General features: G+C 36.4%; 1 protein-coding gene and 1 long non-coding RNA gene across 3 annotated transcripts in view; one reads left to right on the plus strand and one right to left on the minus strand.

The window, feature by feature from the left end:
- erbb3b (erb-b2 receptor tyrosine kinase 3b) overlaps positions 1–19,483 on the minus strand; it is a 28,690-nt gene extending 9,207 nt beyond the window's left edge. The window contains exons 1-15 of one of the 2 annotated variants that reach the window (XM_048179366.1): positions 19,345–19,483; positions 9,515–9,666; positions 9,254–9,434; positions 7,220–7,345; positions 6,636–6,698; positions 6,004–6,122; positions 5,721–5,862; positions 3,820–3,933; positions 3,584–3,701; positions 3,229–3,302; positions 3,012–3,102; positions 1,900–1,908; positions 1,345–1,559; positions 1,080–1,212; positions 895–988 (exon numbers count right to left, since the gene is read on the minus strand). In XM_048179366.1, the coding sequence (XP_048035323.1) occupies positions 895–988; positions 1,080–1,212; positions 1,345–1,559; positions 1,900–1,908; positions 3,012–3,102; positions 3,229–3,302; positions 3,584–3,701; positions 3,820–3,933; positions 5,721–5,862; positions 6,004–6,122; positions 6,636–6,698; positions 7,220–7,345; positions 9,254–9,434; positions 9,515–9,666; positions 19,345–19,423 (1,710 nt within the window). In that variant the 5' untranslated portion in view covers positions 19,424–19,483. The remainder of the gene's footprint in view (positions 1–894; positions 989–1,079; positions 1,213–1,344; positions 1,560–1,899; positions 1,909–3,011; positions 3,103–3,228; positions 3,303–3,583; positions 3,702–3,819; positions 3,934–5,720; positions 5,863–6,003; positions 6,123–6,635; positions 6,699–7,219; positions 7,346–9,253; positions 9,435–9,514; positions 9,667–19,344) is intronic. The other variant, XM_048179367.1, reaches the window with a different exon arrangement.
- Positions 16,964–19,594, plus strand: LOC125260821. The gene is made up of 3 exons (XR_007183135.1): positions 16,964–18,817; positions 18,926–19,030; positions 19,363–19,594. It is a non-coding gene; the product is annotated as an uncharacterized LOC125260821 (long non-coding RNA).
- The last annotated feature ends 5,906 nt before the right edge of the window (positions 19,595–25,500 follow it).

Raw genomic sequence — 25,500 nt, forward strand, 5'->3', positions numbered from 1 at the left:
TTTATAATGGGAGTGAATGGTACCAAAAAAGCACATCCATCCATCATAAAAGTAATCCATACGGCTCCAGGGGGTTAATAAAGGCATTCTAAAGTGAAGCGATGCGTTTGTGTAAGAAAAATCTAACTTTATCAAATATAATAACTGGCTTCCAGTAACAGCCGTACGCGAGTCTAGTTCTGGTTGAAGGGTGACCTCTAACTTGACACAAAACGTAAAGATTAACGCAGATGCGCAGAGGATAGAGCAAAACAAAACACCGGTCATGGATTAGAAGTCAAAAATGACAATTTTTAAATAGAAATGTCAAAGGAGCTTGAGTTTGTTGGCCAGTCCTATTTGTTTGAACCGTGAGAGGCATCTATTCTCACCTAAACTTAAGCTTCACCTGTGTCCATCATCATACGCTGGAACTCGACTCTCTCGTGAACACGCGGACGGACGTTACCGGAAGCTAGTGATTACAGTTTATGAAGTTATAATTACTGACATTTTTCTTATAAAAACGCATCGCTTCACATTTAATCACTATTCACTATTAACCCCCTGCAGCCATATGGATTACTTTTATGATGGATGGATGAGCTTTTTTGGGCTTCAAAAAAAATGGCACCATTCACTCCCATTATAAAGCTTGGAAGAGCAAAGATAAATTTAATATAACTTCGACTGTGTTCGTCTGAAAGAAGAAAGTCATATAGACCTAGGATGGCTTAAGGGTGAGTAAATTATGGGATAATTCTCATTTTTGGGTGAACTATCCCTTTAAGTTGTTTAAGTTTAAGTTTTTCATTTGATTTTTAATAGTTTTAGTTTGAATTAATACCAACACTGATTTGAACCCGTATGGGAAGCAAAATCATAATATAAAAAGAAAAAGTTGAAGTTGCATACTTCTTCTTTGCATGTTTGTTTCCCATTTTGGGGTAGACACTCAGGGTGACAAGCAATGCACTCTCCATTAGATGCTGCAAACTCTCGTGGCTCTCTGTGGACACACGCAGTCCTTCAGCACCAACTTTCAATAAACTTATACAGTAAATATATAAAAACAAAACAATTCTACCAAGCACACTGACCCAGAGTAGAGGTTGCAGTGAGATACACAGGTGCCATGCCGACTGTGATTCCTGCACGACAAACACTGCTCAGGCCCCGGGCCCCAGCATCCTGCGTCTGAGCACAGCGGGTCACACACATGGCCCTCTTCCTCTGTTTACACGTGAATGGACATGCAAAGTAAAAGGTTGTTTGTGTACAAGTTAACAATGGACGACAACATAATAACATACATATGTGAAACAAACAGTACACATTCTCCGATTATGGGGGAGCTTAACTGACCACACTTAATCTGGGGTTTGTTTTCCTTGATGTCATTGTTTCTACGTCTGAGCTGCCGGCGGTTACCGGTGAAGATCTGGATCCAGTCGACGGTGTAGTAAAAACACAGGTTTACATTTTGAGTGATGTATACACTGCCATCGCTGATCTCACGCAACGAATGCAGTCCCAGAGATGTGAGGGAGGGAATCTTCATCACCAACAATGAGAACGGCCTAATGGAGAGGATGAAATGAATGAGAAATTGGAGCATGAAGGGAGAATGACAGAAGGAAGGGACAGATCCACAGTGATTTCCCCTTAGCACCCCACAGGCTCCCAGTGCCAGATCAAAAATGAAAGCTCATGAACCATTCATGACCCTCATCTGATGTCAGTTTGGATATATGCTCATACATGCCCCTGTTATCCGTACAGAAACATTTCACAACTCATCAGGAATATTGTCGTCATTACTTGGCACCCACAGCAGGAAAAAGACAATGTTTGTGCATGTGATTGAGAGAGGGTTAGCGAAACAAAAATACCGGTTTTCGGGTTGCAGGGAGTACATACCTCTTATGGCTGCGGGACAGACATAAGCACATGTGGAGAATGAGGGGAGTAACATATAAAACACAGGGAACACAAAAAACAATGGTGAGACGCATGCATAATGTTAAACACTGCAGGAGCACAAAGCAATAAAACACTTAGTGGAGAGACAAACATTTAAAGGATTAAAAAATCTGGAATAAGACACAAAATAATGACTGAGTTGCTACACACACAGAGTACAAAAAAATATTAATGATGGCAAAGGTAATCTAAATGTAAAATAGGAGAGATGAACATTAACAATTAAATCCAATATCAGCTGGTACATTCATTACTGTTCAAAAGTTTGGGGTCAGTAAAATTTTTTAAAAAATTAATAATACTTAAAGAAATGTATACTTTGATTTATTTAAATACATACATTGATCAAAAGTTAAGCTGATCAGTAAAGACATTTTTAGTTAAAAGGATTTCTATTTTAAATATATGCTATTCTTTTAAACTTTCTAATTATCAAATCCTGAAAAATGTAGGCCGTTTCCACAGAAATATTAAGCAGCACAACTGTTTTCGACATTGATAATAATAAGAAATATTTCTTGAGCAACAAATCAGTTAATCAGAATGATTTCTAAAGGATCATGTGACACTGAAGACTGCTATTTTTGCCTTTATTGTGTATAGAGAACTAACAGAAAGCAAAGAGGGGGTGGCGAATCAGGAAAGGTACCCGAGCCGGGACTTGAACTCAGGTCACCCGAAGCACAATTGCATTACATGTCGCTGCCCACGAGGCTATTGGCTCTAACTACATTTTAAAATATATTAAAATAGAATCGAGTTCTAATGAGTTTAAATTGTATTAATAGTATTTCATAATATTACTCATCTTACTTTATTTTTGATCAAATACATTAAACAATTTTATTAACCCCAAAATTTTGTGCATCAAATATCGAACAATAGTACATTTTTTGGAAAAAACAATAATGCAGTTTGCGTTTCCTTGGCCGGTAAGAAATATTTACGACAATTCACCCTCCATTTGCGTATGCTGCAAAAAGTTAACATTAGACCATGCAAACACACATAAAACACTCTCACACACACCTACACACACTCAGTCTTACTTGTTCAGAGATCTTCCCTGAATGGTAGTGAGACTGGAGAAAACAGACAGATCGCTGAGTTCATCGGGCCAAGACTGAATGTCCAAAGTGCCTGCAAATCACACACACACACACACACTCTGAGTAACAACATGACATGGACTGTTGTAACAAAAACTACAGCAACAAGAACACAAACAGAGAGCAATCAGTGTATGACTAAAGTAAAATACCATACCAGTAATTTCTCTGACAGTGTTAAATACTTTGAGTTTTTCAGGCTCCAGAGGTGGTATGTTATGATAGAGGTCTCTGCAGAATAGAACAGTCCAGATATTAGCATAAACAATCTCAGTAATGGACTCCCTGTGGGAACTCATCAATCTGCTCTCTGTTTATTCATCAATTAATAACATGCAAGGCAGTGAAAGAATCTGAGTCTTCATGAAAAATAGCCCATGAATCATTTGTAAAGGCCTAATTAAGACCTTAGATGACATTACACGGCAAAGGTCTGGAATATGGAACAGACTGTTTATGGTACAGTGTTGTTCAGGTCTGAGAGAACTTATCAAAGTTTGTATGTGTCTTACCCTTTGATACCCAAGATCATAAAATGTAGACTCCCTTGGATCTTGGTACAGTTGATAAAGCTGTCTATGTTACTGGAGTCCACTGTTTGTCTATGATTGGCTCCCGTTCCGTCACATACTATACAGAGAAAGAGAAAAAATATGAGGGGTCACATGACAACAGATTCATTTTCTTTATTTAAGACTTTTAAGCACATAGAGTTCGAAGCATTCAAATGTTTGGATGGACACTTTACCTTTGGGACACAGGCCAATGCAAGTTTCACACTGTTTAATGCCATTTTTCTCTTTTTCTGTTTTACCAGGAGGGCAACTGCTCACACATGCGCTGCCATCCACAACAAAGTGTACTGAAGAAAAATAAGAGGAAAGGTCATCTATTCTACATGCTGCACTCTTTATTATGTGTCTTAAAGGGATAGTTCACCCAAAAATGAAAATGTGATGTTTATCTGCTTACCCCCAGCGCATCCAAGATGTAGGTGTCTTTGTTTCTTCAGTAGAACACAAATGATGATTTTTAACTCCAACCGTTGCTGTCTGTCAGTCAAATAATGCGAGTGGATGGGACTTCTACTATAAGAGTAAATAAAACTTGCATAGACAAATCCAAATTTAACACTGCGGCTCGTGACGACACATTGATGTCTTAAGACACGAAACGATCGGTTTGTGCGAGAAACCAAACGGTATTTATATCATTTTTTACCTCTAATACACCACTATGTCCAATTGCGTTCAGCATTCGCTTAGTGAGGTCTGATCGCGCTCTGAAAGCGGAAGTGATGTCTAGCACTCATTGAAGTATAAGTGCGAGACATCACTGCTGTTGTCAGAGCGCGATCAGACCTCACTAAGCGAGTGCTGAACACAATTGGATAGCAAATTGGATGGTGTATTAGAGGTAAAAAATGATATAAATACCGTTTGGTTTCTCGCACAAACCGATCGTTTCGTGTCTTAGGACATCAATGTGTCGTCACGAGCCGCAGGGTTTAATTTGGATTTGTCTATGCTAGTTTTTTTTACTCTTATAGTAGAAGTTCCCACTGACCTGCATTATTTGACTGACAGACAGCAATGGTTGGAGTTAAAAATCATCATTTGTGTTCTACTGAAGAAACAAAGTTACCTACATCTTGGATGCCCTGGGGGTAAGCAGAAAAACATCAAATTTTCATTTTTGGGTGAACTATCCCTTTAAGAGAAATACGAGATTCTCTTTATTTATTTATTTTTTTGTGTGTGACTAATCATTAATATGCTTTACTAACATTTTTACAGATACATATATAGACATAGCTCCTAAAGAAGAGCCACCTGCCATGAAAGTGTATTTTGTATTATTTCTACAAAAAAAAAAAACAATTTATAATAATAATAATAATAATAAAATTATTAAACTAACATTTTTAAAATTATAAAAATATGTGTATTTTTTAAGACATTTTTAAAAGAAATTATTTTTATTATTTTTTATTATAAGTAATTATTTGGTAGTTATTTATGTTTCTGTGGATCTGTTTCTGTGGCCATCTGGTAGACTTCTGGTATCTGATTGGTTTTCTTTAGTAAGTAGTCTTCTTGTATCTTTGATTTGATTTGTTCATTTTGCTTAAGTCAGATTTTGCAATCATACATTGTGTTTTTTTATAACCATGTATTACGTTGAAATTCCTAAAATGTCAACAGCCAACTATCCTGTGTTTTATTTACTCTCCAACGCCAACGCAAGTGGTGTTTGGCAAGTGTTAATTGTGGACTCAAATTTAATCTAAAAGTAAAACACTGTGAGGGGAGTGGTGTAGCACCATTCAAATCTGGCATTTGTTTAAACTTGTGTCATGTTTATTGTGTTGTTCATGGTCTTCCATGGATACGTCAATGCCGTTCTGATGCACTGTCAATGAGGCATATCACCCAAAGCTGTCGCTGAGTTCATTCACAGTTCATTTACAATAATTTATTACTAGCCCATACATCAGTTCCACCAGGTTACAAACCATTTATCACTGAACTACAATCCTAGATCTTTATCCACCAAGCCACCATTACCCCAGAAACTATTCATTTTCTGGCTCATGCTATAGTGAAGGCCTTCTCTGTGGTAAACCGGGTGTTGTAGCTTGTAACTCACCAGGACAACTGGATACACAGATCGAACCGAACTGATACATGGCCTCAGAGTTGGGCTCCACCTGAAAGGTCTGTCGGTTATACACCAGAGGCCAAGGGCAGTGAGGGACGCAGGAGCCTGAGTGATTGACATGCCGACAGGCCTGTTTGAGAAAGTATTAAGAGCCAGAGAAAAGTTTGTTACAATGCTTTGTATTGTTTTCATTGTATTTGTTTCTTACAATAGATGTGACAGATCTTGAGCAATGCAATGAGAGCATAATGCTAATAGTGCTAGTACTCACAAAGCAGTCTGTGTCCTTTGGTCCAATGCAGCCTCCAGCACACTCTGTGTGGCAGCACTCATTAGGGTTGGTCCCAAAACAGTGGCCATGACACTGAGGTGCACACACTGTTTTTGTCACTGAAACACGCACATAGACAAAATATATCAGTATCATTGTGTATGACTATAAGAAAGTTATTAAATAATAGTAAATTACAGTAAAGTAATTTAAAATGTTACAAAAAATTCAGTTCCAAATAATTGTATTCATCAAAGAAACCTGAAAAAGTTATCACGGTTTTTAACATTGATAATAATAAGAAATGGTTCTTATTGTTAAATTCTTGTTCTTAAATGTTTCACCAAATCACCATATCAGAATGATTTCAGAAGGATCATGTGACACAATGATGCTGAAAATTCAGCTTTGCCATCGCAGGAATAAAATTACATTTTACAATATATTAAAATACAAAAAACAGTCATTTTAGATTGAAATACCTTTTCTCAATATTACTGTTTTACTGTATTTTTGTTCAAACGAATGCAGCAAGTGTGACCATAAGAGACTTCTTTCAAAAACATTAAACAATCTTACCAATTCCAAACTTTTGAACAGTGGTGTATGAGAAATGAATCTCAGTTACTTACATTTCTGGCACTGATCTTTACGTGGACCCCAGCAGAATTCTCCGCATGCAGGATCACATGACCCTATGAACACAAAGTGAGGTCAAATATCTTAAAGAGTGCAGGGATAGTTTGCCAAAAAATAATCATTTTGTCATCATTTACAGATTCTCATTTGATTCTAACACGGTATTATCTAATTTAAACTCATTTCACTCTTTTGTTTTAAAACAGCATTTTTAAACAATGACATCATTAGGGGCAAGTATTCGCTTTTCGGCGTATTTGCACCCCAGGAACTGGGAATGATTTTGGTTCTAGGAACGCCTTTTGGGGGAACTAAATTAGCTCCTACTTCAGAGTAGGGTCTAAACCAGCACAATAGGAACTACCAGTGACGTAAGTGTACGCTGATTGGCCGAACACACACAAATATATTCTGCGTAATATCTCCTATTGTGTTTCACAGAAGGAATATAACATCATGGGGGTGAGTAAATAATGAAAACATTTTATGGACATGGATATAAAACATAATTCAATGACACATATCTATCTCACACACTCAATCTATAACCACCCAATCAGGGTGGGAATGCACAAACCTCTTTCTCCATTGTTCTGGATCTGGATGCGAGCATCACTGTCTCTGATAATGTCCCGCCAGTTGATCCATGGAGCATGACTGAGGTCCCTGTTATTGACAATCTGTACCCCACCTTCCAAGATCTCTGTAGACACAATGAAGAAATTCTGATTCATTTAAGGCAGAACAGGAGACGTATAGAGCGGGAACAAACACCTGTTTGCACATGTCCTTGTCTAATATATATAAAAAAGCTGACAGCTCTGTATTGAGCATGAAGTTTATTTTTAAGTTTCAGTTTCCCATAAAGAGGTGCTGTTATAGTTCTTGGAAATGTCTCAGAAGATCGGTAAGCACATTGCCTAAAAATAGTATGTTACTGATCAGCTTACACAGAAGATATGCAGGGGTTGGACAGTGAAACTGGAACACTAGCCAATACAGTGTTGGAGGTTGGCGGCCTGGTGGCCAATCTTCACTGATTTTACATTCCATCAGTAAGAGCAGAGCAATAGCACAGCTGTACATAAAATATTGCAATTCACACAACATAATGGGACATATCAGAGTTCAAAAGAGGACAAATTGTTGTTGGTGCGTGTCTCGCTGGCTTATCTGTGACCAGGATAGCAAGTCTTTGTTGCGTATCGAGAGCTATGGTATCCAAGGTAATATCAGCCTAACACCATGTAGGATGAACCACATCTAACAGGAGTAACTGTCAATGCAAGATGAAGCTGTCTGAAAGGGATGTCCAGGTACTAACCTGGATTGTATCCAAAAAACATAAAACCACAGCTGCCAAACTCACTGCAGAATTAAATGTGCACCTCAACTCTCCTGTTTCCACCAAAACTGTTCGTTGGGAGCTTCACAGAGTCAATATTCATGGTCTGGCTGCTTTAGCGAACCTTTGGTCAGTCATGCCACTCATGTTTCATTGGTGCCAATAGGGCAAATCTTGGGCTGTGGACAATGTAAAACATGCATTGTTCTCTGATAAGTCCACCTTCACTCTCTTTCCCACATCTGTGGGAGTTACGGAGTGGAGAAGCACCAAAAGAGTGACACCAGAGTGAATGGACCAAACCATTCTGGAGGACCATGTACACTTAATGATTCAAACATTGTATCCTGAAGGAGTGCCGGGTATCACCATGATAATGCACCAATACACACAGCAAGACTTGTGGCAGAATGGTTTGATGAACCTGAAAGTGAAGTTGAACATCTCCCATGGCCAGCACAGTCAATGGATCTAAATATATTTGAGTCATATTAGGAGAATTTTGGAGGAGAAAATCAGAAATTCTTTTCCTCCACCAGCATAACATAGTGACCTGGCCACTGATCAGGAAAAGGAATGGACTCAAAGGAATGACTCAAAATCCCTGGCCACAGTGAAGGACATGTACCTGTCAATCCCAAAATGATTGATGCTGTATTGTCAGCAAAAGGAGGCCCTACACATACTAATAAATGATTGTGGTCTAAAACCAGTTTCATTGTCCAACCCCTGTATGTGTCCCTTCAATGCACCTTTTCTGAGATCTCAGATGAGTCTGGACAAGCCACAAAATATAAAATATGCAGTTTGAATGATGTGATCCACAAAACACACAGACACACTTCTACCAGGCTCAAGCTTTTTGAGGGCCTGTTTGTATATAATGCTGCTCTACTGAGTGAAATGGGTGTGCCAGAGCTACACTATGCAAATGTGCCAGATTCCTAAACACTCCTACACACTTCCGCAAATCAATGATGTCAAATTTACTTTCTGTCAAGCAACTATCACATCCATTTGTTTTGAGAAGGTAGCTTTACAAGATCATAAATGCTCCACAGAAAGGAATGATCTAAGGAAGCATGTGTGATTCAAGTGATCTCTATGTAAATCATTCACAACCAATGGCTGGCAGGAAATTGTTTTGATAACTTGGTTTCTCTTTCTGCAGTGGCATGCTGCATAACATTTCATGTTCAGTGTTCAGGACAAATTTTTCATTGTCATGTGTTGTTTACCCACAGTTTTTTTACAATCTCGTCTCACCTGTGAGGTTGGTGAGGCCCAGATCTTCCAGGCCACTGTGACTCTCAAAGTTATGGAAGACAGAAAGGGCCCATTCCTTCTCATACAGGTTGCTACCACGAATCACTCTGAGCTGGTCCAGAGGCAACCTGCGGAACTGGTTCATAGCAATGAGGATGTATCCTGTGACTTCTCGGATACTCTGAAAGAGAAGAACATGGTAAGCATGTTACAGCATTGGCCATATCAACCATTTCATATATGTAAAAAAAATTCTCCTACTCCAAGAAATGAGAAATCGACGTCATTCTCCATGTGTGTGATCTCAAGGTTGCCCATGACGATCTCACATCCGGTGTAGTGCTCCTTCAGGTTGTTGTAGTGTTGTGCAGGGGTGCCAGTAGAGCTCAGAGAATTCTTGGTGCCTGTGCAAACTGGTGGGGAAAGAGATTGATTACATCGAATCTAATTATGTTGTAATGTATATGAGTTTTTTCATCATTTGAACAGAAATTTAGGCCCCGCTTAGGCCTGGTTTGCTATGGTTACGCCTGTCATTTACACTACGCCGCAGACCCGGTTTGAAAGAGTTTGAAAACACCGGGGTTGCTTTTTAGTGTAAACGTACCAAAACGGAGACTTGAAAATGATGACGTGGCTGCCCACATTCGCTCTGCGTATCCTTGACGACCATGTAAACTATAACATGGAAAGTGAACTGCACTCTTTGCTGGCTTTGTTGTCATTTTTAGCAGCCATTGTGCAGTTAAACTCTGCATTTTTTAATACTGCAGCTGCCTACATGCACAAGAGGCAACTGTTTACACTTGTACGCGCATGCCCAGTGTGCTTGAACAGTCATGTGACATGCGTTTTCAGCCATGTAGTGTAGACGGAGATTGTTTCTGAAACGCTGTGGAAATGCCAGTGTAGACAAGGATCATTTTAATTTTAAAACACCATTTTAAAACAAAAATGCACTAGTGTAAACGAGACCTTAATGTCACAACACTTATTGTCTTTTTTTTTTTTTTTTTTTTTTTTAAATTACTTTTATTCAGCCGACAAGTGTTTTAAAGGTGTTTTTGATGATGAAAATGTTTCTTGAGCACCAAATCAGCATATTAGAATGATTTCTGAAGGATCATGTGACAATGAAGACTGGAGTAATGCCTTACCGACCCCCAATTTTTCAATTGTATATTATTACAATAAATTATTTCAGCCCAGCCCTTAGTTTTAGCTTATGAACCAGTATTGTGTGTTTTAAACATTTGCTTGTGGTACTGCTCACTTGCCTGCATGACTTCCAAGTGCAAGTTTATTACTGTTCATGCATTTTCCATTTAATTCCATTTACAAACTTTCTGAAGTAATTAACGGCATGCTACATATGCTGCCCATAGACATGATAAGTAGTAAATAACCCAGAATGCTTCTTTATGATATGCCATTCAAATATATAGGCTAATAATCTGTCTGTTTGATCATTTATTTGCAAATAGCAATAATGTGTGAGACTGCAGAAGAACAGTCACAGAGGCCTCTGTACACAAATATAGCCCTTTTGAAGTGACCACTTCCACACAAGGCTTCCACTCACAGCGCACACAAAGACATCATGCAGTGGCCACACCACAAGGTCATTAACATAATGAGGGCAAGGTCAGAGGTCGCCAAGATGCTGCAGGTCAGCATGTAGTACAAGACAACTGAGTGTCCCCAAACAGACTTAAAAAGAGACGAGCATAATAGTGGGAAACAGCTTCAGACAGCGATGGAATCCAGGGTTATTGGCCTGAGGTGACAGAGACATGATAACTGACTGAAAAGTCACTCTCTTGCTCTCTCACTCAGCCCACCTATAAAATATACAATGGTCTCACTTGAGTGTAATGCAGTGCATCTGTAGAGGACTGTTCACCATTAACACGTGTGCATGCACTTACTTAACTAACATTCTATGTGTCACTCTATAATACTGTGGCATTCAAAATTACCCAGGATGCATTGCAGCATAAACAGATTTGAGATCCTGGTCTCGTGAGACATGAAAATAAACCTGATCTTCTATCTAGAATATTTAAGGTTAAACTCAGTACAATTTGAATTTTAGTAAAACTCATCTTCAGTTTGTAAAAAATGAACAGAAAATGTGAAAATGAACAGAAAATGTGTCTAAAGAAAAACACTGAGAATGAAAGCCATCCAGCTGCAGGCCTGTTTGCACCAAGAAAGATAACTATATTGCCGTCCACGTCAACACACAATACCACTCTGTTTATTATAAGCGTGAGCTGTGGTCATGTCGTCTGACACGAAATATTCAAGCTCTTTAAGGTCCGGTGGATTCTGATTGGCTGTCAATGTTTTTATTGTTCATCAGCTGGAAAATATCATTTTGAAAGTGATTCCAATGATAACTGTTTTTCATTATCACTACAGCTATAGTGTGGACTTCACTATTCTTATAGACTTTTGGACAATTATTTAAACTTTAAAGTACTTTGTAATTACAACGAATTTACAGCGTAACTTTCGATAATTCTAGTATACCTATAAAGTAAGTATGTGTAAGTATAGGGGAACAATATGTAAAGTCTTGGGAATAAAGGGGTAACAACCAGGAAAATAACAAATTAATTATACTGTAAGTATTTTAGAACTAAGGGGTACTTATACTATTATGATAGACAACAATCTTATGTTTGGGAGCAATTTAGCGAGAAAGTGCACTGATTAAGTTGTTTCAAGGCAAGTAGAAAGAACTATTGCAATCTTTTTTAATACATGGGGAAATATGCTTTTGTTTCATGTAGTTACAGGGTAAATATGACATTGCGGGCCGTAAATTAAAGTGGTGCTTGTTACACTCTTGTTTCATGTAGTTACAGGGTAAGTAATTAAACAAAAAAAAACAAAACAAAAAAACGCAAACAATCTGATATGACTTATTTAAAAACAGATTTAAAGTTACAACACTTCTTATTCGTTTCTCTTGCTTGGCTACCTCCTCCTCTTGTTCCTCTTTTTCTTTCTTTCCACTGATTAGCAGCAATAACTACAGTAATCCATATGACCCCAATGGATCAATCAATGTCTTCTGAAGTGAAACGATGCGTTTTTGTAAGAAAAATACAACTGTCTCCTGCGCGTGCATGCGAGGGTTGAGAGTTCATACTTGGCAAAACATAAAGTGTGACGTAAGCGTGCCGAGAAACTCACGCGAAAAGTCACTCGGATGTTTTTTTTTTTTTATTATAATTTTTTTAGTAATGCTCACAACAAAATACACAGAATAACATAATGATAATGAGAAACAAACAAGACAGAATAACAGAGACAGCAGTTCTCGCGCGAATTTCACATGAATCTCCAGCGAGAACGTCATGAAAGCTTCATGTTGCTCATTTGTGCTTCGTTGAACGCAAAGTCGACTCTCATGCAGGCGCTGGTGACAGTTGGTTGGAAGCAAAAAGATGAATAGCCTAAACCATGAGAACATTTCTGGGTGTACTGTATTTTCTTATAATACAGAATAGCAATGGGATTCCTTCTTAAGATTCATCAGTTGAGAAACAAGAGCAGGAGGAAGCCAAGTGAGAAACAACAACAACCAAAAACAGACAAAGCGTGTTACTTTCTGTCAGGACTTTAAAATTTGAAATGAAAAGTTGATTTTAAAAAAATTAATAAATGAAAAATAAGTGTTGTAGACCTGTTTTTAAAAAAGTTGTTTCGGAGTCAGCAATATCAGATTTGCGTTTTTTTCATGTTTGCGTTTTTTTAATTACTTACCCTGTAACTACATGAAACAAGAGTGTAACAAGCACCACTTTAATTTATGGCCTGCAATGTCATATTTACCCTGTAACTACATGAAACAAAAGCATATTTCCCCATGTATTAAAAAAGATTGCAATAGTTCTTTCTACTTGCCTTGAAACAACTTAATCAGTGCACTTTTTCGTTAAATTGCTCCCAAACGTAAGATTGTTGTCTATCATAATAGTATAAGTACCCCTTATTTCTAAAATACTTACAGTATAATTAATTTGTTATTTTCCTGGTTGTTACCCCTTTATTCGCAAGACTTTACATATTGTTCCCCTATACTTACACGTACTTACTGTATAGGTACACTATAATTATCGAAAGTTACACTGTAAATTCGTTGTAATTATGCAGTACTTTCCAGGCTGTAATCTAAAGCGTTACTCACGCTAGTAATGTTTTTTCTAGGGTATGTTTATAAAAGCTACTTAAATGCCCTAAATAAAATAAGGCCTAATCCTGGCTTAGGCTAAGTCCTGTCTGTGAAACTGGCCTTTATGTTATAAGAACATTTTCCTAACTTTTTTTGTTGCATTAAATGATGACAAAAACATCAATTCCTTATGTTTTAAGAACATTTTTCTTGGTTATACGAACGTTCTGGAAAACATTTACTTAAGCTGTATTTACTGCTGGATAAATTTTGCTCAAAGGCAAAGCAAACTATCACAGAAACTTCAAAATGGCTTCAAAACTGTTTTGACTGAATTTAGATTGATTTGATATCAATTTCATAGTCTGTTTTCTCGGAATCTGAGCATGGTTGAGCCAAACCGTCCGTCACACGACAGATCACAGTCTAAGACAGTACTTCTCAACCCTGTCCACCACTGCACATTTTGGATGTCTCTCTAATTGGACACACCCATTTTTGCTGTCTTTATTAATGAGCTGATGAGCTGCTGTGTTAGATGAGGGAGACATCCAAAATGTGAAGTGGTGCAGGGTCCTCAAGGTTTTCAAACTGGCCTAAAACCATCTTAGACAAATTTTGTCAATCCTAAAAGATTCCTCTAATACTAGGCCAAAATCTGAAGTCTTTGATCGCTAGTTTGACATTTGCCAACAACCGATTAATGACCATTGCAATAAAATTTGACCTCAAACGAAATTATGGCAATGTCAGAAGATTTGAGGCACAGTCCTGCAGTGTGGCTTCTCCTATGACAACTGTCAAATCAAAAACTAATAGGAGCACAGAACCCGATGACGCAATTAGTGAGAAAACAAGAAACCACATGCCTTTGTTTTTTTTTGTTTTTTTGTTTTTCTTTTCAAGAAATTCCATTATCAAAATTAACGCTAGAGATTGTTTTTGCTTGCCAGCCACCATTTCTATCCCGCATGTAAAAGCAACTCAAAGTCACAGAACGTGTCACTGATTGATGATGTAAAACTCCGTACTAGTCTTTGTGTGTGCATCCGTTTTAACTTGTCTTGACTGTCATACGGTCTATCTATAATGAATACTGAGATCTTACAGTGTGACAAGTGGGGATTATGTTCGTACAGTCTGACAAGCAACAAGGTAAAGGACTATTATAAATCGTACAGTGTGCGCTTGGTTTTAGAAACCCAATTTCATTAAATTTTGACAAAATCTGTAGTTACTACATTTCGCCTTTGTAGAGCAGAGTTGTGTAAATCATCCCTTAGAGGTGGGACAAGGCGGCCACAAATATGTCGATGGGGTGTGAGTTAACTTGGAATATTCCTTTAAGAACATAGGAGGACTTGAAAATGGCATTGTAAAACAAACACAACAAGTTCTGGCTGGTGAACCTGCTTGCATTTGCATTCAATAAACCCATCAATCATAGTGTTGCTATAAAATATTAGTTGTGTGCAAAAAACACTCAGGAAGAACAAAAAAATCTTTAAACATTGGGAGCTGGCAACTGCCTGAGAGCCAAGAGAACCTAGTGCGCATTGTGGGTGTATTTTGTGAGGGGTTAAACGGTATATTCCCGAGACTGGCAGAGTGTAATGCTCAGCTGCATGTCTGGGGCCTAAGGCTCTATCAGGCTATGAGATCTAGAGGGGCATTATTAATGAACAAAGCACAGTATTGTCACTTAGCTATAAATGTGTGGCTCTGTTAATGTGTAGCTCTGATTGACAGTGACTGTGTGTATGTGTGTGCAGGGCTGAGATCATACAACCAGACAATAGGATGAGTGTGAGCAGAGTACTCTATCAAGAGGAGGGGGAGTCCGGATGGGGGGGGACATAGGGACATAATCTAAGTGTGACTGCTGTCCTTTACACTGCTCCATTCTATATGCTACTGCATCCTGAAACGTGTACAACCATACCACTGAGCGACTTTACAACTACAGCAGTCAAACTCACTGGACTGTGCTTCTGATACTCATAGGAATGAGGCTGGAGGGGACGAGTTATAGCAGCTGTTCTGGGAATGCATAAAAATGTGCTGCTCACAGGAAGTGCTGTTAAAAATCTGCATTATTCTCTATGCAAATTCTGCAAGTTTATCTTTGATAAAAGAACACATGAAAAATGAATACACTTTGTAAACATCTTTACATGTTATATCTATAAACGTGGCCCTTTTATTTCTAGTTTCTGCAATATAAGTTATCTACTAACGTTAACAATCAAGTATGAATGTTATCTACTAGGGTTACACACTTTATTGGTTTTCAGCCAATTTTAGTGACCTTTATTGGTATCAGTGGATATTTATATTTATTATGTATATGTTTATTTATTGACCAATACTGGATATTAAAATGTAAATGCTTTTTTAAGATTTTAAATGACTTTTGCTACTTTTAGCGCAATCTTAACCCACATAATCTGCATGCTAATTTGCATTCCCGGGTCTGAAGCATTTTGTTTTTCTAACAAAAAGACTTCAAAACAAGATTATTATTACTCTGGAAAGTTTTAAAACAAAATATATTCATTTTACTTGCAAAGACTTTCACTTTCAGATGAAAATGCTGCAATGGCTCATTAATTGCATGCATATTCATGTTTATCAACAAAATTCAGTCCTAAAAGTGCTTGTGAAATATGGAAAAAGAGTAAATCATTTAAAAATTTATTTTTGAGACAGTGTTGGGGAAAGTTACTTTTAAAAGTATTGCATTACAATATTGCATTACTCCCTAAAAAAATAACTATTTGCATTAGTTACTTCTTTAAAGTAATGTGTTATGTTATTTTTTCTCACCTGTGCTTGCCTTGCTTGCTTGCTTTTTACTTATTGGTATGGTTGAATTGGATCACTGAAGGTCAGCAGCAAAGACACCGGTTAATAAAGTGAGATTAAATACATAAAGTATATTTGTGTAACTTAATATAGTTAATTATTATAGGTTTGTGTAAAATTCTGAGATTGCATTTCACTGTTTTTATTCATTGTGATGAATACTAAATGTTTTTGTGCAAGTGTGATGAGTAAATGCATGTTCACATTTAGCTTTAATAATGTAATAGCTTTAATAATAATTTAATATTTTAAATACATCATTTACACAGCACGAACAACACCTCTGCACTTTATTTCTCTCTACATGGGGACAGGAGAGGTGTCAGTCAATAAATGTGAAAAAGTAACTTGCGTTACTTATTTGAAAAAGTAACTTAGAGATTTATTGTAAATTGAAAAAGTAATGCATTACTTTACTAGTTACTTGAAAAAGTAATCTGATTACGTAACCCAAGTTACTTGTAATGCGTTACTTCCAACACTGATCTCATAGATGCAGAAAGAAAGAAAGAAAGAAAGAAAGAAACCTCATTTTATACCTGGGTCATAATAGACAAGAACGCAAAAGGTGTAACTTTTTTTTTAAATAAGTGATGCATATTTTGATAGTCTTGGCCCAAAGTTTGGTTCCTATACTAAAGAATATGTATTTGTTTAGAATTTTGTATTTCTCTCTTCCAGGTCAAAACAGACCTCAATGTCTTACGAGGTTAAATTGACAGTGCAAAATGGACAGTGCAAGTTTACAGCAAAATGTAATTCTGTAAGAGCACTTTCTTATACTATAAGACTTTCACCCCTTTTTTGCCATTCTATTCTTTAGCAGATCTCAAAATCAATAGTTAACCATATTTAATATTGTACATTATAAAATTGTGCTGCATAGGTTCACTTAAGCATTACAACATGATTTTTTTTACACATAATACTAGAGATTTTTTAATATTTACCTGCCATAACACTGAAGAATTATTGTACTGGCCAGAATTTTAATCAGTGTATCCCTATTATCTACCCAGCAGTCAATGATAATGAATGCTGAATGAAATATGAGAAACACCCTTATACAAAAGGCTATGCAGACATGCGCATGTAAAGGTGAACACACCCACGTGACTTGTACATATTTGCTGTTGCATCAGGTAGCCTATTGTCAATATAACATGTGCATATTCATACACACATGCATGATGTCTGGATGCTAATAATGTATGATTTAGGGAGTCCTGTTCATTCACAGAAGTAATCTTAAGTCAACAGTACCACAGATAGTGAGCAGAAGCCTCTATGGAACATACAATAGAATCCACCAGTGCACAATCATTATAGTTCAAAGAGTGTCAGGGCGGGGACTGAGCACTCATGACAGACAGAACAAGAGACAAAAAAAAAAAGGAGAAAAAAAAAAGAGGGTGAGTGGTAGAACCCATGAGGGAAAGTTAACATAGATTAATAGACATACTGAGAAAGATATGACACTAGTACTAGTGTCAAACTGAAATAAGACCCAAAGTGAGACAAAAAAGACAACTTCCAAAACACACATCCACGCCTATTCACCTGAACTCCTGCAAGTACAGACTGCTCCGAATCTGAGGGCAATACGTTCAGCTGTTAGTGGGAAGTATGCATGGTTTCTGTCTTTTCTTTTTGGAAATCTGTTCAATACAGTGTTCCATTTCTCTTTTAAAACAAACAGACTTTGCCTATCTACAATATCTTATTATTGGATATTTCACCATCTGAGCTTTTATAAGGTCAGAGCAGATGTCATCCATTCAAAATCTTCTCAGTTTTTTTTCCCTCCGGAAGGAAAGGGTGATTACATTATTAACTTAGTCTAGTCCTTCCTATCAAACCTCTTATATGCTTAAAAGAGAATGAACTTTGGAGCGATGACTGTAAAGGAGTTATAAAACAGCAATTTATGATATGGCACTATAGCCCCACACCTTATTCTGTTCAGCTCAGTAATGTAGTTTGATTGGCGGCAAATATAAGTGATTGGGATTGGCTATAAATGGAATCATAGTGCTTGAAACTAATGTTCTGTGTAAAAGAGCTACTGAGGAAAAAGTGAGTTGTGCCCTGAAGCTGTTTAAGTTAAAGCTGGTTTAAACATTTCAAGAGTGTTAGAATATTGAGTCAACATGTCTCACCACTGTAATTTACACAGGGTAATTTAATTTAATTTAATTTAATTTAAGTGTGCATAATTATAATTATTTTGCCTCATTTGTTGTCTGGCTAATGGCATATTCAGACACTCAAAATCCTATACTGTAAAGGCACAGTAGCCATTATGTTGGACATGTTCCCCTAATTTTATAAATGTTTAAGCTCTTCCCACTCACACACACACTTCTCAAATCAATCACTCTTGTCCATTCTCATAAGTACAATTAAGTTCTGATCTAGGGTCAGTTGTGGTCAACAGCTATATCTAGTGAGTCCAGTTGGGTAGTTGACATGAAAAGTCAAGCAGTGTCAGCAGTGTTCTGCAATGTGACATGGTAAGCTTCATATAAAACATTATATATGTCACTGTTATGATTTCCACATAAGTTTTAATGACTATACGGTACGTTTGTGCTTTTAAATATCCATTTGTCACACCACAGGGATATTTAAGAGCAAAAGGCCGATTTAAACTGTTGAAAACCTTGTGTGGCCAGTCACAGCACCTGCTTTGCTCTATAACGATAATAAATTGGCTAGTGCATACAGTAAGTATAAAAAATTGTTCAACTAACCAGGTAAAGATTACAATTTTATTAGCTACCCTACTTAGTTTATAGGTGTAACAACCCATTAAATATAAACAGGAGGAAATGACATAAACCCAGGGGGGTTTAAGGGGTATAAACCATGACAAGAAAATCAAACAATCCGTCAATTTTTACTCACACGGTGAATTGTTGAGGGTACGATCATTTTCTACAGAAATTCACATTATTTGGACCTATATGTGTATCTTATAACGCCATTTTAACAAATATATATTAGCCTATATAAATTAGAGAATTAAAACAGTTTATACCTTCTTGTGTTTGTGAAGTTACTGGCTGAGGTACACAGAGAAACATCACCGCGCTGAGCGCGAGCACCTGCTGTCTCATCTCGTCTCGTGAGTGAAGATTCGTCTCGAGCTGACACGAGCGCCCTCAGACATGCCGCGCGCTGCGGAAAACCCAGACACCGCGCGCTCCAATCTCAAGGAAGATGGAGAGTTTATGGGTGATATTCCGGTGGACAAAAAAAATGCTAAAATAAAACATCCATGAAATTCATCTACTTGTTTACTTCGGCTGCTCTCTCTGTTGAATAATCTCTGTTCCCTGTCAAATAATCCGCGTTGTGTGTATCATCAAAAAAAATCCGCTTTGCAGTAGCACCATTGCCATTGGATTTTCCCACTTAGTCAACGGATAGTAAACTATTTACTAGGCTAAAACGAGATTAGGAGAGTGAGAAGGGAAGTTGAAAGTATGACGCAGGCTCACCACTCCCTGAGTGTACACTTAAGATGTTCAGATTTGGATTGGCCCGATAGAGCGCTGCTATTTACCAATCACTGCATGATCGCGGCGCTTCTCCACCCTTCAGAAACTAGCACAACAGCCCGTGACTCACAAAGTGATGATGGGCGATTCTTCTTGAAGTTAAGAACTGCAATTAGTGCCACTTTTGACGACTGACAATCTGGGAACTTCTTAAGACTTTGTTGAATCCATGTCCTGGAATAAACACTCATCTTGGTAATCAAGTCAATGTTAATCAACAAGTCCGTGCTTTATTACCATCACACATAGGCTATCAAAAACCATTATTTTGCTAAATGATTTAGCATAATGGTTTTTGATATTGTATGTGTGATGGTAATAAAGCACGGACTTGAATTGTTTATGAATTGAAATGAATACTAACACTTTTTTTTTTTTTTTTTTTTTTTTTTTTTGGATAATGACTAATAAGTTAAATACGGAGAGGCTGATACAGTATCAATATGCCATGTCGATATGATATAGATCGAACCAATAAAAATGTCATCAAGTCTGGTTTTTCTTTAAAAAATAAGGCTACCTTAGGCTATATCTTAAAATAGTCTTCATAATTAACGACGCGTTATAATCTCTCTGATCAACAATACTTGTCAGTTGTAAATAAACGGAACAAATCGTTCAGTCTTACTTTTTTTGTGATTCTTCGTTAATTTGTAATCTAATCTAAAAAAGTAAATAAAAAACTAATAAAAAAAAAATGTATCCTCACCTGTTGAAAGTTTGATGACGCACTAACCTATTTCTTAAAGCTGATTGGCTTGAATGTTTACCTCTGTCAATGATTGGATATATATGCGGAAGGAGGCAATTTTCTTTCTTTCTTTCTTTCTTTCTTTCTTTCTTTCTTTCTTTCTTTCTTTCATTTATTAGTAGGCAGAGCCTATATATTCCCTCTATTATTCGTGGCTATACAGAGTATGAAAGAAAAAACTAGGCTGTATTGTAACTGTAGGTTCTGTAACAATTTGTATATATTAATAAAGAGGAAAAGTGAAATTCACTTTGTTAGAATTCTACAAATTTCGCTTTTTTCTTTCTTTTTTACATTTTGCAAAGTTTCAACATAGTAGACTAATCTAGATAACAAAAACGTTCCCCTAATCGAAGAATGACTCATTTACAAGCCCACTAAATAGCTTATTTCAGGACATTTAGTTATGCTAGTTATAAAGGGTTTAGTCAGTGCAGTTTAGTCAGTGCAGTGCAGTGGCAATAATTCTACAGGTATCCGCATTCGTAAAAAAATATAGTGCTTGTCTGCTTAAGCCCTTGGTAAATTTGATAAACTTATCTATTAGAGAAAGTAAATTCCCCTCAAATTGGAAAACTTCTATTATAACCCTAATTTTTAAGGCAGGGTCAGTTGATGAGGTTCAGAATTATAGACCAATTTCCAATTTTTGCAATTTCAAAAATTTTGGAAAAGTTGGTAGCTGAACAACTTATAAACTATCTAGAAAAACATAATCTACTTCACTCTAAACAGTTTGGTTTTAGGCCTAAGCACTCGACAGAAATGGCAAACTGCTTTCTCACAGAATTTAAGGGAGCTTTAGATAATGGTAATGTGGTAGGTGCAGTGTTTTTAGACCTTAAAAAGGCATTTGATACTGTGAATCATGAAATTCTCTTAAATAAATTAAATTTGTTTAGCTTCTCTCAACAGGCAATACATTTTAGATCAGTGTGTTAAAATAAATAATTCAAGCTCAGCTTTACAAAACGAGATGGGTCTCCCTCAAGGGTCAATTTTGGGTCCACTGTTGTTTTCCTTATATGTCAATGATTTACCAAATTGTAAGGAATCTAAATGTCAGCTATATGCAGATGACACAGTCATTTATGTATCAGCACAGAATCCACGCTTAGCGGCCGATATATTATCAAATGAAATGACTGTCGTGTCACAGTGGCTGCAAAACAACTGTTTGACCTTGAATTGTTCAAAAACTGTCTCAATGTGTTTTTCAATTAGCAGGAAGGAAATGAATGATTTTATAATTAAGATCAATCAAAAGGGAATAGAGGTAGTTAACAATTTGAAATATTTAGGTGTTATTTTAGATTCTCATTTAAAATTTGATGTGCATGTGAAGAGACTGTGTAGAACTATCAGAACAAACCTGAATTGTTTTTATATGATTAGACCACATATGTCTCTAAAAGCCGCTACATTATACATGCATGTAATGGTCTTCTCACATTTATCTTATTGTATGACTGTCTGGAGTCAGGTTTCTCAACTGACTATCAAAACTGTTAGATCTCTATATAAACAAACACTAAAAATTTTCGACAAGAAACCAAATAGATGGTATCATTGTAATATTTTACAAAAATATAGTTTGCTTAGTTTTGAAAATTTTATAAATTTGTCTCTTATTAAAATGTTTTTTAAATGTGTACATAATCTTGCTCCAGAAATTATATGCCAATCTCAATATCAATACAGAGTAGTAAGGGGATCACTACAAGAGGTGCAACTGATCAAAATTGCACAATACCAGAGAAAAACTAAATTTGCACAATCTACATTTTCAGTTCAAGGTACACTGCTTTGAAACAGCCTGCCAGCTGAACTGAAAATGCAAACAGAGTTAAAGGATTAGTCCACTTTTAAATAAACTTTTCCTGATAATTTACTCACCCCCCCCATGTCATCCAAGATGTCCATGTCTTTCTTTCTTCAGTTGAAAAGAATTTTTTTTGATGAAAAAAAAAATTTTTTTTGATGAAAACATTCCAGGAGTTTTCTCCATATAGTGGACTTCAATGGGCACCAAACAGTTGAAGGTCAAAATTAGTTTCACTGCAGCTTCAAATTGTTCTACACGATCCCAGACGAGAAATAAGGGTCTTATCTAGAGAAACCATCACTCATTTTCTAAAAAAAAAAAAAAAAAAAAAAAAAAATTAAATTTTATACATTTTAACCAGAAATGCTCATGTTGAACTAGCTCTCTTCTTCTTCTTCTCTATTAGAATTCCAACAGTGTAGACACTGCTAAGTGTATTACTGCCCTCCACAGGTCAAAGTTTGAACTAATTTTTATATGCAATATGCTAGTTCAATAGTATATAACAATTAGTTCAAACTTTGACCTGTGGAGGGCAGTAATACACTTAACAGTGTCTACACTGCTGGAATTCTAATAGAGAAGAAGAAGAAGAAGAAGAAGAGAGCTAGTTCAAGATGAGCATTTCTGGTTAAAATGTATAAAATTAAATTTTTTTTTTAGAAAATGAGTGATGGTTTCTCTAGATAAGACCCTCATTTCTTGTCTGGGATCGTGTAGAACAATTTGAAGCTGCAGTGAAACTAATTTTGACCTTCAACTGTTTGGTGCCCATTGAAGTCCACTATATGGAGAAAAATCCTGGAATGTTTTCATCAAAAACTTTAATTTCTTTTCGACTGAAGAAAGAGAGACATGGACATCTTGGATGACATGGGGGTGAGTAAATTATCAGGAAAAGTTTATTTAAAAGTGGACTAATCCTTTAAGCATTTTTCAAAGAAATTTTAAAAAGTGGTTCAAACAACAGCAGGTTTGTGAACACTGATGGCCATGCACAGTCTCAGCTTTTGTTTTATTTTTTATTATTGTAATTTTAAAAAAAAAAATTGTTTATTTTTTTTGGATTATTGCTAACCAGGGACTGGGGTTGCAAATTAGCCTTTGGCTAGAAGCCTGTATGTTGGAGCATCGGCTGCTTGAAATTGTAGCAAATGTTAACCTGCATGCATAACCTGATATTGTTGAGTTCAACATGTTTCTGGGTCAACATTTTTGTTGATCCTGGAACAACATTCAAATCAACCAATCAGATTTGAGGGACAAGTTTACAGATTATGTCAAGTTTAGGCATAAAATCATGAATTGGTGCTTCTACATCAGTGTTATTCATCTATCATTTCCATCTGATTTTTTTGGAATAGCCTAACTTATGGGTAGGGTTAGGTTTAGGGTTAAGACTAAATTTTCAGACTAGAATGTTGTTCCAGGATCAACAAAATATGTTGACCCAGGAACGCATCTAACTCAGCAATTTCAGAACGTGCTATACTGCATTGTCCCTGTTAAATAAACAACAACAACAACAACAACAACAACAACAACACAAACTGCTGTCTGACTCCTGTGAGAGTCTCGCAGAGATTTATGAGCGGGTCGTCATCCGCAGGGGGTCTTGCATGGGTTTCTTGTTTTTCATAGTGAAGAGCATTATTGTACTCGTGCCATGTCAACTGCTTAATCCCTCCATTGATGCATATAGACCGAGCTATCACAATAGGCACATTGTCAAGGGGTTTGGTGACTTTTGAACCGCAGCAGAACATGCCTGATCTCAACAGACTGTCCACTGTACAGTGGTAAACACTCACATCGGAGAGAAGAGCAAACGCTTAAGATCAGGCTTCATGTGAATTTATAGTTATGATGGCTGATTCTTCATTTTCTTATCTGACAGCAAAATCTGGCTTTGTGTTTTTTATTCTCAACTTAACGTGTCAAGCTAACGTGTTTCTTTTTGAACAGTAGCCGATTCTTGTTTTTGCACTGATACAAATTTATATATTATCACTGTTTAGAGATGTGCAGAACAAACACAGAGGTCTCGTCATAATGCAATTGTATACAGTAAAGAATGCTTACTCTCTTTTCAGAATTTTAGGACACTGCGACCTCTACCGGTAACACTGAATATTACAAGCAGTGTAATCAGTAAGAAACAAGTGTTATTTGCATATACAGTACAGTCCAAAAGTTTGGAACCACTAAGCTCACCAAGGCTACATTTATTTAATTAAAAGTACAGTAAAAAACACTAATATTGTGAAATATTATTAAAATGTAAAATAACTGTTTTCTATTTGAATATATTTCACAAAGTAATTTATTCCTGTGATGGCAAAGCTGAATTTTCAGCATCATTACTCCAGTCTTCAGTGTCACATGATCCTTCAGAAATCATTCTAATATGCTGATCTGCTGCTCAATAAACATTTAATGTGTACAATTGTACAAAATATTTGTGTACAATATTTTTTTTCAGGATTATTTGATGAATAGAAAGTTCAAAAGAACAGTGTTTATCTGAAATCTAATCTTTTGTAACATTATAAATGTCTTTACTGCCACTTTTGATTGATTTAATGCATCCTTGCTGAATAAAAGTATTCATTTCTTTAATTTCTTTTCAAAAAAATAAAAATAAAAATTCTTACTGACCCCAAACTTTTGAACGGTAGTGTATAATGCTACAGAAGCTTTGTATTTCAGATAAATGCTGTTCTTTTGAACTTTCTATTCATCAAGGAATCCTGAAAAAAAAAGTACACAACTGTTTTCAACATTGAAAATAATCATAAATGTTTCTTGAGCAGCAGATCAGCATATTAGAATGATTTCTGAAGGATCATGTGACACTGAAGACTGGAGTAACGATGCTGAAAATTCAGCTTTGCATCACAGGAATAAATTACTTTGTCAAATATATTTAAATAGTACATATTTTTAAATTGTAATAATATTTCACAATATTACTGTTTTTTACTGTATTTTTAATTAAATAAATGTAGCCTTGGTGAGCAGACGAAACTTATTTTAAAACATTAAAAATCTTTGTGG

This window comes from Megalobrama amblycephala, linkage group LG24 (assembly GCF_018812025.1).
Source record: "Megalobrama amblycephala isolate DHTTF-2021 linkage group LG24, ASM1881202v1, whole genome shotgun sequence".
Taxonomy (NCBI): Eukaryota; Metazoa; Chordata; class Actinopteri; order Cypriniformes; family Xenocyprididae; genus Megalobrama; species Megalobrama amblycephala.